General features: G+C 37.6%; 1 protein-coding gene across 1 annotated transcript; it reads right to left on the minus strand.

The window, feature by feature from the left end:
• Positions 1 to 1,298: 1,298 nt before the first annotated feature.
• LOC104229970 (ubiquitin C-terminal hydrolase 12-like) lies at positions 1,299 to 18,043 on the minus strand. The gene is made up of 18 exons (XM_070174316.1): positions 17,990 to 18,043; positions 16,189 to 16,269; positions 15,980 to 16,099; positions 15,452 to 15,574; positions 14,469 to 14,534; positions 14,256 to 14,344; positions 12,010 to 12,118; positions 11,858 to 11,926; positions 11,603 to 11,713; positions 5,527 to 5,607; positions 5,319 to 5,438; positions 4,757 to 4,879; positions 3,829 to 3,906; positions 3,617 to 3,705; positions 3,138 to 3,246; positions 2,988 to 3,056; positions 2,707 to 2,817; positions 1,299 to 1,603 (listed from the first exon to the last, which is right to left on the minus strand). Exons 1-18 carry the CDS (start codon positions 18,011 to 18,013, stop codon positions 1,541 to 1,543), a joined length of 1,635 nt encoding a protein of 544 aa, XP_070030417.1. The 5' UTR covers positions 18,014 to 18,043; the 3' UTR covers positions 1,299 to 1,540.
• Between the last annotated feature and the right edge of the window lie 2,688 nt (positions 18,044 to 20,731).

A 20,731-nucleotide genomic window follows, 5' to 3' on the forward strand; every position in this document is an offset into this window, starting at 1 on the left:
CAGTTACATTTAAACAAAAAAAAAATGCTTCAATGGAGGAAAATGGCGTGTGGTGGTGTTGATGAGGAAAGTGAAGAAGGGACAGAGAGTTCTGAACAAATAAAGGTTTAGAAAAAAAAGGATGAAAAAAGAAGAGAAGGGCTGGAGGTAGAGGTTGGCCGGCGAAAAAACAAGATAGAGATAGAGGGAGGGTGGGGAAGATGAGGGATTTGCTGACACGTGGAATTAAATAAGTATTTAGACAGTATTTTAGCTGGTAGACACGCTTCTATCTTGGTGTTTTACACATGCTAGGTCTTGGTCAAAGAAGGTGTGTCTTAGACACATTCTGCAAAGGTTGGGTGTGTAAAAAGTTGCCCGTGGAGGAAAGGTGTGTAACAGGAATTTAAGTGTAAGGTTAATGGGTAAACTATGTATTTTGCCTTTTCAAAATATAGTTTGGAACTTTGCCTATGTCACAAGCGTGATGGTTTTACTTTTGATCACAGATGAGAGAAGTCAAATTGAAATCCAAAAAGCATGTCCATTTTCGGTTAATGATTCTTGCGGCAATTCATTCCAAAATATTTTTGACACCGAGTTTCTAGTTTAGTAAACTCAAAATACTACAAGATTTAAGGAGTGTTAACATACACTGACACGCAGAGTTAAGGTTTTATCGGAGCAACAAGGCAAAAACAATGAAAAGGCCTTATTTCACATAGGTTGCGATATCACCCTATACAAATATCTTCACGTCTTACTAACTGTTAAGATGAAGAAACCCCATACTAATCTTGTGATCCATGGAACCACACAAGGGGTAGAAGAAGAAAGGAAGAAGACCATGGAGAAGAGTACAGAAGAGATGAAGATGAAGAATATAATGGTCTTCGATACTTCTGAGGTTGTCTGAATATTTGTTTGGGCAAGCAACTGGGCTTTCTGATATTGGGCCTCAGATAATTTGCTACTAGTTAGATATTCGATGTATGGGCTGGGTGCAGACAACCCCTTATTTTCATTTTCCACATTATTTTATTAATTTGTAAATAACATGTGATTAATTATATAGTAGCTAATAGAATAGGGACAAGTGTATAATTAGTTATTTCCTTAGATTCCTTTTGTAGCTGTTAAATAGTACAATGTACAGTGAGGTATCTGATCAATACAGAAAACACGAGATATTTTCTCAAAATCAAATCTCTCTAAATCTTTCACTAACACATGACCTTTATATATAAAGCTGAACCTTTCCGGGGCAGAGACACAATTGAGCTTATGGGTTCGGAAAACCCAAAAGCTTTGACACAAACTTTATATTTGATTTTAAAAATCACTTAATATGTATAAATAATACTATTAGTAATTGTCGTTATAGTCATAGTGCTATTACTAGCACTTAAATTACCAAGACAGGCCAAATATTTACATTTAGGAAAGTTTGTTCCATCCTTCTCTATCCTCATATGAGAAGTAGAACATAATGGTGGAACTAGTATATAGGCAAAGATGTTGAAATTTGGCTCGGTTCATTCCTTCAAGAGAGGCAGCAACTTCATTTCCTTCCCTGAAAGTACGTCTCTAAGGATTGGATTCGAGGGAATCTGTCTTTAATAACCTGCAATCATGAACAATATTAGAGCACCGAGTAAAAAATGAAGAGATTAGGGAAGTGTTCGTGAGTTGGAAATTAAATACTCCATCCGGTTCAGTTTAAATGACATACTATCCTTATTAGTCTATTCCAAAAAGAATGATATATTTCTATATTTGAAAGCAATTTAACTTTAAACTTATTATTTTACCCATAATAAAAAACTTTTATAGCCACACGAATGCATGACCCTACAAAGCTTTTACCCCTTAAGCTTTTGGGACCATATAGTTCAAGTCTCCTTTTTTCTCTTAAACTTTGTACCAAATCAAAATATATCATCTAAATTGAAACGGAGGAAGTATAAACTTAACACCTATTCTAGGGTTTGTTTGAATCACCTCATGTTGTTGGATGGTTGTATTGTGGATGAACAAGCAATACAATGAGTGTTTATTGCTGGGACAATTATAACTCAAATGACCTGATCTTGAATTTCCTTAGATACACTCAGATATTCTTATCCACGTTTTTTTTTATCAACTTTCAACAAGGGTGGATCCAACTTGTGACTTACGCTTTCACGTGATTACAGTACCTTTTGTCAAAACAGTATAAATTTATTCCAAAAATTCACTAAATATCTATAAATGTTTGAATGTGAACCAAGTTACTATTGAAAATTTACTCGAGGTCGTTACAGAAACCCATACAAATTAAACCTTGGATCCGCCTCGGACTTTCAACTGTGATGTATTAGCATTAACAAAAATAGACGATTGATCTATCATTTTCATATGAACTTCAAAAAAGAATACTTTAAACCCTTATCAGCATTGATAAAAATAAACAATTGATCTATCACTTTCATATGACCGTCAAAAAAGAATACGCTTAAACCCTTATCTTTGAACCCCACCCCCCACCCCTCCCACATAATTATCAGACATTGGCATGGATTGCTTATACTTCTTGCTGCCTTTACTTTGTGTCAATTCTGTTGTCGTATGCCTAATGCCTTGTGATTAAGATATAACTATCGTCAAAATCTATTGCAGTACTGCAACAATCTTTCATATTCCAGGGAACTATATCAGAATAATAGCGTGCAGCACAATAGCACATACCTGGAGATCGTGCACGTACTCCAAAAACAAAGGAACCTCAGGAAAGCGATATTGGTCACTGTCTTGATTTCGAAGGGATTTCTGAAAGCAAATAATATCCCCATTTCCAAGCTGCAAACATGAGTTGTATTGCACATTATTTTCATTGCAAGTAAATCAAGAAACAAAAAGAAAAAACTATTGAAAGAAATTGACCGAAAAGAAAAAACTATTGAAAGAAAATTGACTACGCCATCAAATGCATAAAAACCCAAGGTGGCAACTGGCTTGATTGCATATACCTGACTACCGCGAAAACTCAGATTACTGTCAATGTGTTCACACATCACATTGGGTTCAAATTTTATTTCCTGAGATTAAACAAAACCTGAAAAATTACATATCATATGTTAAGAGTTAAAAAACTGGTAGCAACAGAAAAGAAAACTAACCTCAAAAAGTTCAATTTCTTCATCCGGCAAAAAGCCAGCTAACTTATTTAGCTTTGTTAATATCTCCCGCGGCATGCCACTTCCTTTTACAAAAAGCCGTCCAACATACCTGACAACAAAAAGTAAATGAAAAGGGAGAAAGACCAAAAGATCATCATCCACAGCATGTCTTCTCACATATGCAGCTCCAAGAAGTTGGACTTTAAAAGCACTTCATGTTTCAAATTCATTAAATTTTGAAATTACCCTACTAATATGATGGCCTCATCAAGTCCAAAGAGTTATACACTTATGCTAACTACAGTGTCACATTCAATTCTCTACGATGTCTGTTTTAGACCTCTAGATTGAGTAAAAGTACAAAGCACCTTCCCATGCAGTCGTGTTTTGTCAAAATAAATGAGGAGATCCCAAATTCAAACATCAAAACCACTACTTTACTGAAAGAATTCCTGCTATTGAGAAGCAAGATGCAATACCTTATCTTCTCTTTCAGAGGGTCATAAAGTTTAAAAAATAGAAGGATTTCTTCCTTGGTCGTTCCTGGTGGAGCAAAAGGTCGCAAATCCTGCAAGAATGCACAAAGTTAAATAAGCCACGAACGTAAAACATGTAGAATAAGGCCTCACAGAGAAAACATGCAACATGTGAATCACCTAAAGAGAAGACAAGTAGGCAAGTGATGCATTACCAGGCATAAATCCACTTCCAGAAACAGTTTTAGCTCAGCACTATTCCCTTTATCTGAAACCTCTCTCAGTTGATCAACCTGAAAACATTTCATATCATGTAAGATCATTAACAGTGAGTTAATCAAGTGCTACCATCGTTTAAAACACGTTAGAAACCATGCACTACAGAAGAATGGCACGCTTCAAGAAAATCACTTTCAAGGGGGCCGACAGGTTGCAATACTTACCGGAGGGTGGGGAGGAAGGAGTTAAGGGGATACAAAGAGATAGAGAGGGAGCAATGGATTTGTGGACCAGCAATGAATGAACCAACATGATCAGAAATATCGATCCAATTCACTAGCAACTGAAGATATCTATTTTGCTAAGTAAAGCGATATTGGCGGATGTGAAGTTCATAATCAAAATTTTCAGGAAACAGAGTAAAGATTGCAATAAGTATTACACTCTTTATTGGATTGAAGTCCACATAACTTTTTTTGTGACAATGGTATCCTGGCCAGCTTGCGAAAACCTCAACTATTTCACCGGGTACCTGCTATCTCCCCCAGCACAAGTATCAGGTTGAGTCCACTTAACTATATTACTTTCTTTATTCTTGCAAACATACAAATCGATTATTACCTATAGCCTCTTTTTTCAATGGAAAACAAATCAAGCACAAGAAATTAATGAATCAAACTGTCCCATATAGTTGCAGAAAATATAAGAAATTGTCCGGTAATGACCGATAGTTTCACACGACTGACAACAATATTATGCTAAGATCATTCTTTTTTCTCATGTGATGGGATAGCCAAGGAGAATTTTTTTTTTTTTGTGGAAAACCAAATATGAAATATACAAAGAACATCACCAGTAAAACTGCAGTCATAATTCAGACCACAAGAATACTACAGAAAAATAGGATTGTCAGACAGAACTTACGGATTGAATTTCTTCTTGAGCTGTCAATGGACGATTAGGACGATATGTATGGTTTTGGCGTTTTGTCCATAGCCAGTAACGTTGAAATTGCACCGGTATACCAAATTCCCTAGCAACTTCCTCCTGGAAACAGATGTATCATCAGACACATGCCATACTTAAGACTTATGGTGATTGACCAATGATGATCACAGGAAATATGTTTATCCTGTGCCTGAGAGAGCATAAATAATTTTGTGAACCCTCATAACCTAACCTTGAGAAATACGCATTCTCAATTTTAATGATTGTTTGTATTTTATTTAGTTGTTACTTACAATAACACTCATAGTTTGATGTTTTATCTTTTAACTCAATATAAAACACAAGTACAGTTGTTTACGTTCCATATTTCGAGTTGTATAAGCAGCAAATTTCACATGACGCTTCTTTATTAAACAAGGGCAAACTGAATTGATTCTCAGGCAGTATATACAATTGCTCATCATGTTTGAAAAGAGCAGTATGGGCATGGCTTTTCAAATCTACAAGAAAAAGAAATGCAATGGAATGATAAACGTACCTTGAATAGAGTAAAAGGCATCTGTTTCCGAATACGAAAACTGTGCACTTTATCATGATCCACAAGATCAAAATAAATCTCCTTTCCAATTTGTTCACCGAGGTCTTCATCACGAGCTACCTGAAATTAAATGACTAATTTCAGCTAAAAATTTCCGAAGTATAAAGATGCAAGAACTAAAGGATAGAGACGAAAAGATGAAAGAAACCTTGATGATTTTGTAGAGATGAGCTTCTGCGTTTTCCTTTTTCTTCTGTTCCGGTTCTTCTTGGCCTTTATTTCGTTTTATCTGAAATATGAGGTTGATAAAAGATTACTTTGACTGAACCAATAGAAAGAAACTAGCAATAACAACATACCCAGTGTAATCCCACAAGTGCCCACAAGTGGTATTTGGGGAGCGTAGAGTGTAAGCGGACCTTACCCCTGCCTTTAAGAAGTCAGAGAGGCTATTTTCGGTAGACCCTCGGCTCAGGAAGGGAAAGGGGAGGGGCAATAACAAGCAAATCGATCTGACAACTGAAGCGAAAATACAAAACTAACAATAGATAATGCAATCATAAAACCAAAACAAAAGACAACATCAAGTAGTAACAGAAGTCCACGGATACGAAAAAGACACGAAAGACACCAAGTTGTTTATCAAAGCTATTATTCCAAACAAGGACAACACTCGGCTACCTAACCCTTTACCTTTATTCTCAACCTCCACACCTTCTTATACATGATCATGTCCTCAGTAAGCTAGAGAAACGTCATATCTTGCCTAATCACCTCTTCCCAATACTTCTTCGGTCTGCCTCTACCTCTCCGTTGTCCAGCCAATGCCAGCCTCTCACACCTCCCCACCGAAGCATCAGTGCCTCTCCTCTTCACATGCCCGAACCATCTAAGTCTCACCTCCCGCATCTTGTCCTCCATAGGGGCTACGCCCACCTTGTCCCGGATAACTTCATTTCTAATTTTATCTAACCTAGTATGCCCGCACATCCACCTCAACATCTGGACATGGGAGTTCTTGACTGGCCAACACTCCGTCCCATACAACATAGTCGGTCTGACCATTGCTCTATAGAACTTACCTTAAAGTTTTTGGTGGCACATTCTTATCACACAGAACATCAGAAGCGAGCCTCCATTTCATCCATCCGGCACTAATACTGTGTGTGACATCCTCGTCAATCTCCCATTCCCTTGTAAACAGACCTAAGGTACTTGAAACTTTCTATCCTAGGGATGACTTGTGAATCAAGCCTCACGTCTTCGTCCACTTCCAAAGTCGCGCCACTGAACTTGCACTCCAAGTATTTTGTTTTGGTCCTGCTCAACTTGAAACCTTTAGACTCTAGGGTCTGTCTCCATACCTCTAACCTCTCATTAACACCACAACGCATCTCGTAAATCAGTACAATGTCATCTGCAAATAACATGCACCACGACGCCTCCCATTGAATGTGATGCGTCAGCGTGTCGATCGACAGGGCAAACAAAAATGGGCTGAGGACTGACCTTTGATGCAGCCCCATCACAACCGAAAAGTGTTCTGAGTCCCCTCCACTGTCCTCGCCAGAGTCTTAGCACTATCGTACATGTCCGTAATAGCACCATCGTACATGATTAGTGCTTACGCGCCTCAGGTGGGCCTGGGCCAGGAGGTCAAAAGGCACTTCTGGATGATTTGGATGAGGTTGTACGTGGTATTCCACACTCTGAGAAGCTCGTCATTAGGGGTGATTTTAATGGCCATATTGGGGTGACTGCTAGGGGTTATGACGAGGTGCATGGCGGGTTAGGTTTCAGAGTTAGGAATGAGGGCGATACCTCTTTGTTGGATTTTGCTAAAGCATTTGACCTGGTGTTAGCTAATTCGTGTTTCCAGAAGAGGGAGGAACACTTGGTCACTTTCCGAAGTAAGGTTGCCAGGACTCAGATTGATTACCTTCTTCTTAGGAGGGGTGATAGGGGCTTGTGCACTGATTGCAAGGCTATCCCGAGTGAGTGTCTATCGACGCAACATAGACTCCTCGTAATGGACTTGGAGGTCAAGAGAGTAAGGAAGAAAAGAGCGGTGTTCGGCCAACCGAAGATTAAGTGGGGAGCCTTGACTAAGGCAAAGGCGCAAGAGTGGAGGGAAAAGCTGTTGGTCATGGGGGCCTAGAGGAGTAGTGGGGATGCGAGTTATATGTGGACCACGGCAACGAACTGCATTAGGGAAGCTGCTAGAGAGGTGTTAGGTGTATCGAAGGGTTATTCGGGAGGCCACAAAGAGGATTGGTGGTAGAATGAGGAGGTCCAAAGAAAAGTGGAAGCTAAGAAAGCGGCATATCTGAAGCTAGTGTGGTGCATTGATGAGGAGGAGCAGAGGATGTGTAGGGAGCGTTATAAGTTGGCAAGGAAAGAGGCAAAATTGGCAGTCACGGCAACTAAGACTGCAGCTTTTGAGCGATTGTATGAGGATCTTTGGGGGCAAAGGAGGCGACAAAAGCTGTACAAGTTAGCCAAGATCAAGGAGAGGAAGGCTCGGGACCTGGATCAATTTCGGTGCATCAAAAACGAAGACGGTAGGGTTCTGGTAGAAGAGGCAGGTATTAAGCGTAAATGGCAGGAGTACTTCCATAGACTCTTGAACGAGGAAGATGACATGAACATCGTACTAGGAGAGTTGGAGAACTGAAGGAGTCAGAGAGATTTTGGGTTTTGCAGGCGTATTAGGAGCGAGGAGGCTGAGGGGGCAATGCAGAAGATGAGCAAAGGTAAGGCAACTAGGCCTGACGAGATTCTAGTAGAATTTTGGAAGGAAGCGGGGTGGGGAGGCTTGGAATGGCTTACTGGGTTGTTTAATGTCATTTTTAGGGGGACGAAGATGCCTGAGGAGTGGCAGTGGAGTTTGATGATCCCGTTGTACAAGAACAAAGGTGATATTCAGGACTGCAACAATTATAGGGGTATCAAGTTGCTGAGTCAAACTATGAAAATTTGGGAGAGGGTGGTGGAGAGGAGGGTGCGACATAGTGTTACTATTTTCGAGAACCGGTTCGAGTTTATGCCAGGAAGGTCTACTACAGAAGTCATTCACCTTGTGAGGAGATTGGTGGAGTAATATAGGGAAAGGAAAAAGAGCTTGCAATTGGTATTCATAGACCTGGAGAAGGCTTATGATAAAGTCCAGAGAGAGGTCCTATGGAGATGTATGGAGGCTAGCGGTGTCCCAGTGGCATATATTAGGGTGATTAAGGGCATGTACGAGGGAGCGAAGACTCAGATCATTTTCCAGTAGAGATGGGGTTGCATAAGGGATCGACTCTTAGCCCGCTTTTGTTTGCCTTAACATTAGAGGTGCTGATGAGACACATACAAGGGGAGGTGCCATGGTGTATGCTATTCGCTGACGACATAGTTCTGATTGATAAGACGCGTGAGAGAGTTAACGCTAGGTTGGAAGTTTGGAGAGAGACGCTGGAGTCTAAGGGTTTTAAGTTGAGTAGGTCAAAAACTGAGTACTTGGAGTGCAAGTTCAATGATCGGATGCACGAAGAAGGAGTGGAAGTGAAGTTTGGTACTCAAGTCGTCCCCAAAAGAGAGAGTTTCAAGTATCTTGGATCGATTATTCAAGGCAATGTGGAGATTGACGAGGATGTTACCCATCGTATTGGAATGGGGTGGACGAGGTGGAGGCTTGCCTCGGGGGTTTTGTGTGATAAGAGTGTGCCACCTGGACTTAAGGACAAGTTCTACAGAGTGGTGGTTAGACCGGCTATGTCGTATGGGGCTGAGTGTTGGCCCGTCAAGAAATCCCAGAAGATGAAAGAAGCTGAGATGAGGTGCAGAGATGGATGTGTGGTCATACCAGGAAGGATAAGATCGGGAATGAAGTTATTAGGGACAAGGTAGGAGTGGCATTTGTGAAGGACAAGATGCGTGAGTCGAGGCTGAGATGGTTCGGGTATGTGAAGAGGAAAGACATAGATACTCCGGTCAGGAGGTGTGAGAGGTTGTCCATTGCGGGTCTGAGGAAGGGTAAGGGCAAGCCTAAGAAGTATTGGGGAGAGCTAGTTAGGCAGAACATGTCGTTGCTCCAACTTACCGAGGATATGACCCACGATAGAAGGACGTGGAGGTCGAGGATTAGAGTTGAAGGTTGACAGTTAGTAGTGTGTTCATCCTAGGCTTACCAGTGGTACTAAGACTATTTTTGTGTTATCTTATTCATGATTCTTTACTATTACATGTTTCATTCGTGCACGTTACCTTAATGTATTATTGTTACTAATGTTTGCTACTTGTTGCTTTATCTCCATTGTGCCTTGAGCCGAGGGTCTATCGAAAACAACCTCCCTATCTTTATGAGGTAGGTGTAAGATCTGCGTACACACTACCCTCCCCATACCTCATTTATGGGAATACACTGGGTTCGTTGTTGTTGTTATGCAACAGAAATACCTCTAGCCTCCAAACATCTTCAAAACACCTCCCTCGGCACTTTATCGTAAGCCTTCTCTAAGTCAATGAACAATCTATGTAAATCCCTCTTCCTCTCTCTATAATGCTCCATCAACCCCCTAAACATGGTGAATAGCTTCTGTAGTGGAACGCCCCGGCATAAATCTGAATTGGTTCTCTGAAATAGACACAATCCTCTTCACCCTCAGCTCCACCACCCATAGTATGGCACAATAGCTTGATACCCCGACAATTATTGCAATTTTGGATATCACCCTTGTTTTTATACAACGGGAACATCGTACTCCATCTCCATTCCTCGGGCATCATCTTCGTCCTAGAAATGACATTGAATAGCCCAGTTAGCCATTCCAAGCCCGACGTACCCACGCTCTTCCAAAATTCCACCGGGATTTCGTCTCGGTCGCTCTCCCCTGCTCATCTTACGCATAGCCCCCTCTACCTCCTCAACTTTTATACGCCTGCAATATCCAAAGTCCCGACGACTCTCGGAGTTTTCTAAGTCACCCAGCACAATATTCCTATCCCCTTCTTCGTTTAGGAGTTTATGGAAATACGTCTACCATCTTTGTCAAATCAAAGCCTCGTCCAACAACAATCTACCTTCCTCATCCTTGACGCACTTAACTTGGTCCAGGTCACGGGCCTTCCTTTCTTGCACCTTAGCTAAACTGTACAACTTCGTGTCCCCTCCCTTGCCTCCAAGATCGTCATACAAGCGCTCAAACGCGACAGTCTTAGCCGCAGTAACTGCTAACTTTACTTCCTTCTTAGCCACAGTATACCGCTCCTTGTTCGTCCTCTTCTCCTCCTTGTCCATGCTCTCCAAAAGCTTCAAATAAGCCGCTTTCTTGGCTTCCACTTTACCTTAGACCTCAGTGCTCCACTACCATCCACCTTTGTGGCTATCAGAGAGGCCCTTCGAAACCCCCAATACATCCCTAGCAGCCTCCCAAATGCAATTCCCAGTCGCGATCACATACCACTTGCATCCCCATTACTCCTCCATGCCCCCATAGCCAACAACTTATCCTCCAACTCCTGGGCTCTCACCTTAGTAAAAGCTCCCCACTTGATCCTAGGAAGACCGTACACAACCCACTTTCTTCGCTTCCTCATAATCTCCAAATCCATGACCAGAAGCCTATGTTAGGTCGTGAGGTTCTCGGGATGACCTTGCAGTCCGCGCACAGACCTCTATCAAACTTTCTGAGGAGTAGACATTCAATCTGAGTACTGGCAATAGAAACCCACCCTGAGATGCTCGGCCATGTCCTTTTCATCTAAATTGTGTATAACAATTTCCTTGTTACTTTCACGTACATAAACAAGCATATACACATTTGAATATTTTACAAGATCGAATGATGAATTGTTGCCAAATTGTAGACTACTTTAAGTTATCGAATTTCCAACGACCTAAGATCTGATATAATTCATACGGCTGGAAATACTAAGTTGCCAATGAATAGCCATCGGACCAATCTGAAGACATGTGGTGCTAGTTCGCAAGAGAATTTTAGCGCTACTTTTCCAGGCGGCTAGCCATCTGAAATTTACTAAATAAATGAATTATTTATTAAATTTCACTGTCCCGAAATGTATAGATAATAAACAATTTAATTATTTAGCATTTTCCTACGTCCAGCCATGGCATCTTACCGACATAAGTGATTTCCGGAGGGAAGTTTCTAAATTACAACGACTAGCTTCCACATATGTCTTATTAACTCCCCGACCAGTACCTTTTCTTCACCCTTTTTTCCTGTCTAACCCTTACCCCCTTCCATTACTCTCCTCCAATAGGAGCGTGCAGCACATACCTGGAGGTTGTGCATGTACTCCAAAAATGAAGGAACCTCAGGAAAGCGGTATTGTTCACTGCATTGATTTTGAAGGGATTTCTGAAAGCAAATTATATCCCCATCTCCTATCTGCAAAGCCAGACCAGTATTGCATAATAAATTTCTTTGCTAATATATCCAGCAGAAGAAACAAAAGAAAAAACTATTGAAATAGATTGACTGCACCAGCAAGGGCATATAAACCCCAAACAACTGGAAATTGATTGTGCATACCTCACAGTCACGAAAACTCCGCTTACTGTCAATGCGTTCACAGATAACGTTGGGTTCAAATTTTATTTCCTGAGAATAACAAAATCTGAAAAATCACATATCATATGCTAAGAGTTGAAACAAAATGGTAGCAAGAGAAGAAGAAAACTAACCTCAAAAAGTTCAATTTTTTCATCAGGCGAAAAGCCAACCAACTCATTAATCTTTGTTAATATCTCCAACGGCTTGCCACTTTCTTTTACAAGAAGCCGTCCGACATACCTGACAACAAAAGGAAATGAAACGGAGAAAGACCAGAAACCATATCCACATCATGGTGCCTCATATATGCAGCGCCAAACAGTTGGACTTTAACAGTTTTTGACCAATATTGTCCCTTATCTTTGGGAATAGGTCTATTTTGGTCCCTCAAATATAACCCTAACCCTTAGCATATTTAGTGTATTCTAAAGTTGAGCACCTTTAGTCTCACTGACACAATATGTTAAAAAATTAACGGTGTTACCCGACTCTGATTCGTGAAGCAAATCTTCTTCTCAGAAGCAAAATGCTTCCTCTCCTTTTACTGGATAACGCAAATTATCACTATAATTCCTCATTTTTAGATAATGTCTTCTAAAATTTTAACCTTGAAAATGCAATTGTTCAATGAGAAAATGATATTGTATAGTCGCTGTAAAAATAATAGCCGAAAAATGTATAGAATTTGTATTTTTTTGTGTGTGTGTATATATATACACACACACATATATACGTTTTAAAATTTTCAGCCGATTTTTCCAAAAAGAAAAGTTAAAATTTGAAAAAAACAGAGCTGCCAGGATCACTTCTAAGCATATTATTGAAGCAAAACGAATAACCAAGTTGTATTATCACTTTTAACCCGTGCCAGAAACTATTTACATGAGAAAAAAGTATTTAAAATTTGTATAATTTTTGTATATTAACATACAAAGTGTGTGTGTGTTTATATGTGTGTATATATATATATATATATATATATATATATATATATATATATTTTGTGGCTATTTTTTTAAAATAGCTATACAATGTTATTTTCTCATTGAAAACTCGCACAGAAGGGGATATTTTCAAGGTCAAAATTTTAGAAGACATTTTCTAAAAATGAGAAATTAAAGCGACAATTTACGTTATCCAATAAAAGGAGAGAAAACGTTTTGCTTCAAAGCATTCACTTCGCGAATCAGAGTTGGGTAACACCGTTAGTTTTTTAACACCCCGTGTTAGTGAGACTAAAGGTGCTCAACTTTAGCATACTTAAGGGACTAAATATGCTCAGAGCTATATTTGAGGGACAAAAATAGACCTACCTTCAAAGATAAGAGACAATATTGGACTCAGGACTTTAACAACGCTTCAAGTTTCAAATTCATTACTCCCTCGGCCGGTCCATATTTGTTGTCCTCCTTACTAAATATATATGGTCCAAAATAATTGTCAATTTAGAAAATCAAAAGTATAATTTATCATTTTCCCCCCATTTTGCCCTAAGTATTGAATGTCCTTGAAAGTAAAAAACTAGCATAGAAATTTAAATGGAAGAGTAGAAATTAGTAATGTTATGATTGTTCAGATTGTAAAAACCTTGGTTTTCTAAACATTTAGTCAAGTCCATTACTATTCCTGTAATTTAATTCAAGCTGAAATTTTTTCCAATATGTCATTTTGAATTTTTTTTTTTTTTTTTGGAGGAAACGATTATGAGCGCAATAGAAATTTAATTTAGAAAACGTCAATTTGCATGCTTAGTTTTCAACATTTGGGTGCAATGTTGAAGCCAGATTAGATTTTTTTTTTTTTTTATACTTATTCTTCCAATGTGTTTTCATTTAGTTTATTCCTGAATGTGTGTTTATCTACTCTATGCCAGTGAAGCCTTCATATGCATCATCTGACTTGGACATGTCAAAGTGAGTTTGTTTTAGACTTGGTATTGGTAGACAAGGCACATAAATAAAGAGAATGTTTATTGTAAAGAGATTAATATGTTAAATGACTAAAGATATAAGTAAGGGTATTGTAGTAAAAAAACCTTTTCTATTAAAAGTTTCTTAAAGGACGTATAAAAGAGAAAAATGACAACTAATATGGGTGTTAATTTTGAATTAAAAATATTAACATGATGGTGTCATCAAGTCCAAAGCTTTGACTTAGTTTTCTTCTTCTTTCTGCCCCTTTTTATCATACATTTGTGCCAACTACCGTGTAGAGTCAATTCTCTACGACGTCTGTTTAGACCTCTAGATCGAGTAAAACTACAAAGCACCTTTGCTTGTAGTCGTGCTTTGTCAAAATAAATGAGATCATAAATTCAAACATGACAATTATTACTTTAGTGAAAGTATTCCATCAATAGAGAATCAAGATGTAATACCTAATCTTCTCTTTAAGAGGGTCATAAAATTTGAAAAATAGAATGATATCTTCCTTGGTCTTCTCAGGTGGAGGAAAAGGTCGCAAATCCTGCAAGAATGCACAAAATAAACAAAAATGCAAAATTAGAACATGTAGAATAAGGCCTCACAGAGAAAACATGCAACATGTGAATCACCAAAAAGGGAAGAAAAGTAGGAAAATGATGCATTACCAGGCATAATTCAACTTCCAGAAACAGTTTTAGCTCAGCAGTATTTCCTTCTCTCAGTTGACCAACCTGAGAACACATAATGTAAGACCATTAACACCGAGTTAATCAAGTGGTCCCGTTGTTTAACAGACTGCAGAAACCATGAGCTACTTTTTTTAAGAAACCATGGACTACAGAAGAAACATTGCCATAATTGTCACTCTTCAAGAAAATCACTCTCAAGGGGGCCTGAGGCGTTCTGACGTTGAGTCCTATCAAAAAACATGTCTGGAAGGTGTGGTGAAGGGAGTTAGCGGCAGAAACAGAGAGATAGAGAGGGAGCAATGGACTTGTGGACCAGTAACCAGTGAACCAACATCATCAGAAAAAATTGATCCTATTCACTAGCAACTGAAGACATCTATTTTCTAAGCAAGTCAAAATTGGGGGATGCCAAGTTCTTAATCAAAATTTTCAAGAAACAGAGTTAAGATTGCAATTTCCTTAGTGGATTGGAATCCACGTAGCTTTTTTTATTTTATATAATGGTGGTGTCCTTGTCAGGTTGCACAAACCTCGACTATTCCACCGGGTATGTGCTATCTTTCATCAGAAGTACCGAGTTGAGTACACTTAACTATATTACTGTCTTTAATCTTGCAAACATACAAATTTGATTAACCGTACCTATTGCCTCTTTTTTCAGTAGAAGACATATCAAGAACGAGAAATTAATGAATCAAACTATCCCATATAGCTTGCCGATCACACATGGATGATGAATTATCTGGTAATGGCCGATAGCTTCACACCACCGACAAGAATATCATCCTAAGATCATTCCTCTTTACTTTCATGTGATGGGATAAGCCAAGAGAACAAATTTTATGTGGGAGACAAAATATGAATCATGAAATGTACAAAGAACATCACCAGTAAGACTGCAGTCATAAATCAGACGAAGAGCACACTGCAGAAATATAAGATTTTCATATAGAACTTACGGATTGAACTTCCTCTTGAACTGTCAATGCACGATCAGGCCGATAAGTATGGTTCTGACGTTTCGCCCATAGCCAGTAGCGTTGAAATTGTGCCGGTATACGAAATACCTTAGCTACTACATCCTGGAAGCAGATGTACCATAAGACACATGCCATACTTAAGACTTACAGTGAATCAGTGATTGACCAATGACATTTATTAGAAATAATTTTGTGAACCCTCACACCCTAACCAGTAGAATTCTCAATTTTTAAGATTATTTGTATTCTCTTCAATTTTACCTACATTAGCACTCAGAATTTGAAGTTTTATCATTTTAACTCAATATAAAACAGAAGTACACAAGTTTACATTCCGTATTTCAAGTTGTAGAAGCAGCATATCTCACATGACGCCTCTTTAATAAACAAGGTCAAACTGAATTCATTCTCACGCAGTACATACAATTGCTCATCATGTTTGGTAAGAACAATATGGCTATAACTTTTCAAATCTATGAGAAAAATGCAACAGAGTGATAATTGTACCTTGAATTGAGTAAATGGCATCTGTTTCTGAATATGAAAAGCATGCACTTTATCATGATCCACAAGATCAAAATACATCTCCTTTCCAATTTGTTCAGCGAGGTCTTCATCACGAGCAACCTGAACATGAAAAGAAATTTTCAGTTAGAACGTTTCCTAAATATAAAGATACAAGAAGTAACGCATAGAGACTAAAAGTTGAAAGAAACCTTGATGATTGTGTAGAGACCATCTTCTACTTTCTCCTTTCTCTTTTTTTCCTTTTCTTCTTGCTCTTTCTTCAGTGTTATCTGAAGTTGAGGTTGATAAAAGATAGAATGAAAAGTTAAATCAACAGTATTGAGTAGAAACCCACCCTGAGATGCTCGGCTAAGTCCTTCTCATCCACATTGCATAAATCTTTTCCTCGTAACTTTCACGTATATAAACAAGCATATACTCATTTGAATATATTATAAGTTCAAATGGTTAATTGTTGCCAAAATATAGACTACTCGAATTTTTTAAATTTCCAACAGCCTAAGTTGTGACATAATTCATGCGGCTGGAAATACTACGTTGCCGATGGACAGCCGTCAGAATTCATCAGAAGATATGTAATGCCAATTTGCAGAAAAAATTTAGCCCTACTTTTTTAAGGTGGCTAACCAACTCAAACTTACTAGAATCCGATCAAACAAAGCTTGAACATTTTGATCAATCTTTCGCATTTAAAAAGAGAAATTTACTGTCAACTTTACACCGCAATACATCCGATTATTAAATTCAGCATGTATGCATCCAAAAGATCATTTTTTTTTAACTCCACCAAGCAACGGAAAACAGAGTAATAACTTTAAAAGCAAAGTGAATTCACAGAGCAACACGGTGGGTTAAGCATCACAATCGCACTTCAGAATAATTTTGGTCAATTTCATACTGCTTTAACTCAGCAATTATAAATCCAAAAGAAAAAAGATTCATACATTTTGCAATACTACACCTAACTTAAGCTACTTTAAAGTTTAAACCCAAAAGAAAATAAGCAAAACAGGTAAAACAGTAAAAAGGAAGTGAATCCATCCACACAGAAACTCGGCTAATAAATTCATTCAGTATCCCATATTAAAGAAATTTCGGGCCAATTTCACACCACAATCAGGGCAGCTTGAATTCAGCAACTATAAATCCAACAAATAAAAAAGAAGAATAAATTCTGCAAACTGATCCAAATAAAGCTAATGTAAACTAAAAAAGGGTGCAAAACAGAGAAAAACTGTTTAGAAAAAAGAATGTAAATTCACACAGAAATACGGCTAATAAATTCATTCAGTAATGCATTTTAAAGAAATTTTAGGTCAATTCACACCACAATCACAACAGACTATGGGTGTATGCAGGAAAATAATATTTTTCAATTTTCCTATATTTGATTGGTCATTATATTTTGGAAAATATTTTGTCCAGAAAAACAAGTTCCTTCAAATAGGAAAATGACTTCTCTGGTAAGAGTAGAGAAAGCAAGTTCTATAAGCAGCATTTCAGCTATATTGTCTCCTCCGACCCAACACCCCCACTCCCACCCTTACCCCCTGCCCCACCGGCTACCACCCCATAGTATTCCCCTAGATTATATTGCTTACCAAAATATTTTTTGTGGAAACCAAACACACCCTATATTCAACACCTATATTTTCGAAACAACACCATGCAAAGGTACCTTAAACAAGACATGCGCAAAGTAGAGTAATAACCTGTTTGACCCAAGTTTTTTTTCGGCCATAAGAATTTTTTTTCTTCCAAAGTTTCACCAAGGGAAAAAAAAAATACTTTTAAGTAAAAGCCGTAAAAAATATTTCTTCTCCTCAAAAGTACTAACGAAAAACACACACCTCAAAATATATTTAAAAACTTGGCCAAATACTAATTAATACTTTTCAAATTAATTAGCAAAATATCAACTAAAAACTTGGCCGTAAAAGCCAATGAATTCACAGAGCGAGGAATGAAGAGAAAGATTATTACACCTACCGAATGAGGAGCGAGTAGAGTCATTGCGGAGAAGTCTGACAGAGTTTTCGGTAATTGAGAATTCAATAAAAGGACTATATATGAGTTGGAGTTACTTGTATAACAAGGAAAAGGAAGGTTCAATTTAGGGGTAGTTCCGTGATTTCCAAAGGCCTTTTTTCTCCTTTTATTATTTGCTGCAGTACTTTTCAGCGGGGCCTTAATAATTTTAACGGAAAAGAGTCAAAATTGTCCCTCAAGTATTGAAATTACCTTCCGTCCACTTATTTGAATAAAAATACCCCTACCGTTATAGTTTGAGCTCAACATTATTCTTATTACTAACAAAAAATTTCGAAGAAAAAAATATTACTAATTAATATTCATGTGTCACCCTTCCATTGACCTAACGTAAACCTTAAGCGAAATTATAATTAAATCTACTTGTAAGCTGCCCGGATATTAACCCGCCCCAATTTTAAAGTATAACTCTCTCTCACACACACCCCATCTGCCTCTTCGCCATTTTTGTTTATGAGTATTTTTGTACGTAGGAATGGCAATGGGGAGGGTGCGGGGCGGGTTTGGCAAAACCCACAAAAATTTCAACCTGCCCTGCCCCGCATAGATATTTTTTCAGTTTTCAACCTGCCCCGCCCCACTTAATTTTTTTCTCTTTTTTTCTTTAATTTTTTCTAAAACAAACTAGTTTGACATTTTATTATTTTATAAAATGGAGAGTTTGATAGAATCACATAAACATAAATATTTATACCTTATACTTTGTGATATACTAAGATCAAATCTCGTGAATAAACTATAATTCTAAATTTAGAATCATTCTTCTGTCAAATGGCTATTTGTTTCTAATATGCTTAATGATAGAAGCTCGCGAGATTTCACGATTTAGCTTGTAAATGTTTTTTGAAATAGTGTGGAAGACCGGTACTGTTCTTTTTGTGAGAGAGTACTATGCTGATTTTCCAAAATAAATGGGCTAATATCATTTCCTATTACTAATATGATATCTTGACTTATATAATATCATTTTTGAGACTTATGCAAATTGGTTAATTATAAATCAAAATAGTTCGTGAAGAAGAATGTGAAATTGCAGTTGAAATAATTGCTTTGTTTCAAAAAGATAAAACTCAAAGTTGCCCCGCATCGAACCCGTATTAAACCCGCAACCCGCCCCTCCCCGCCCCGCACTCGCATAAGAGTAAACCCGCCCCGCCCGCCCGCCTCGCCTCATTGCCATCCATATTTGTACGAATTGTATGTCTATGATTGTTCACGAGGCAAACCCAAAATTGAGTTCTCTATTAGAATCATTTTTATGTAAGATGGAAGGAAGTATCATATTCTTCTTTATGCCAAAAGTTTAGATTCTTTTTTGTTTATGTAATGCGTATCCTTTATTGTGTAAGTTTTATTTTATTCGAAATTTCTAGGGGTTTTCTTCACCATTTTTTGTTATTCCTCTATGAAAATTTGAGGATCATTTCCAAATTTTTACTGTATCTGTAATGTGCATTTCTATTTTAAATTTATTTCGCTATTTGCTCTATTAATATGTAAGCTTTTATATTTTGTGTGACGGGTATTGTGCAATTGTCACATTTCACACACATTGTATTCATATGATGTACTAATAATAGTTGACATTTTTTTTAGATAATTTCTTCACTAATTTTTTTTAATTCTTTTTTTGTTACCATGGATTCCATTTTCTGGATTAGATTACTGGATTAAGTCTAGTAAAAGGAATATTCTATTGATAATTTGCAAGTGAGATGAGACTGTTGTGTTTGTTGTTATTACCAGCGGATTCGCCGGTGGAATCCGCCCAAGCAGCAACGAAGAGAAGAAGGCAGAGAGAGAGAGGGATGTGTTTTAAAATCGGAGTGAGTCAATATTCGAACGGGTTACGGGTGTGTTTAATTATATTTAGGGTGAATTTTAAGTTGGGCAATGGGACAATGACACATATCCATTAATTAATTTTTTCCCAGAATTTTCTGTTAGTAAAAAGGGTAATGTGAGCCAAAAAAATAACGGTAAAGGAATTCTTATTCAAATATATGGACGGAGAACATTTTTGAACCAATTCCGATACTTCAGGGACAATTTTGGTCTTTTCATAATTTTAATGGTCTTTCTTTTTGGAGAAATTTGAATGGCAAGATTTTATTTTACATTTTTTCTGTTTTAAACATTAAAGATCTGTTACTGCATTATTTTCTTTTTTAACAAAAAAAAAAAAAAAAAAAAAACATGCCAATCCCTTTATATTAGAAAAAGATGAGAGCAGTTTCTCACTTGCTCAGTTACTCTCATCTTTCCAGAGATTTTGCATATATTTTCTCGAGAGAGAGCTCTCACCATCATTCATATATGTGTTTATTTATGTGTGTTCTATTTCAAACAAGTCATGTCTCGTTGTTATATATTTTTGTAGTACTAGTTTTGGGTACGTGCGTTGCAAGTGTAAGCCGCGTTTGTTTGTAAGAAAATTATATATCACGTGAATAAACTATGTATAATAGTAATTGACGTCAAAATAGATTCAACATGAAACTGAAATGAGAACATGAGTGTCATTACACTGATGTAATAGATGAATTTAAATATGGTTAATATTTTCTGAACCTGCAAATATAAACACTACAATTAGTTAAGGTCGTGATATGTATAACATTTGTAATTAATATATTATATGAGTTAATAACATGTTATGTTGTTGTATCTTACCTAATATCT

Source organism: Nicotiana sylvestris, chromosome 5 (genome assembly GCF_000393655.2).
Source record: "Nicotiana sylvestris chromosome 5, ASM39365v2, whole genome shotgun sequence".
NCBI lineage: Eukaryota > Viridiplantae > Streptophyta > Magnoliopsida > Solanales > Solanaceae > Nicotiana > Nicotiana sylvestris.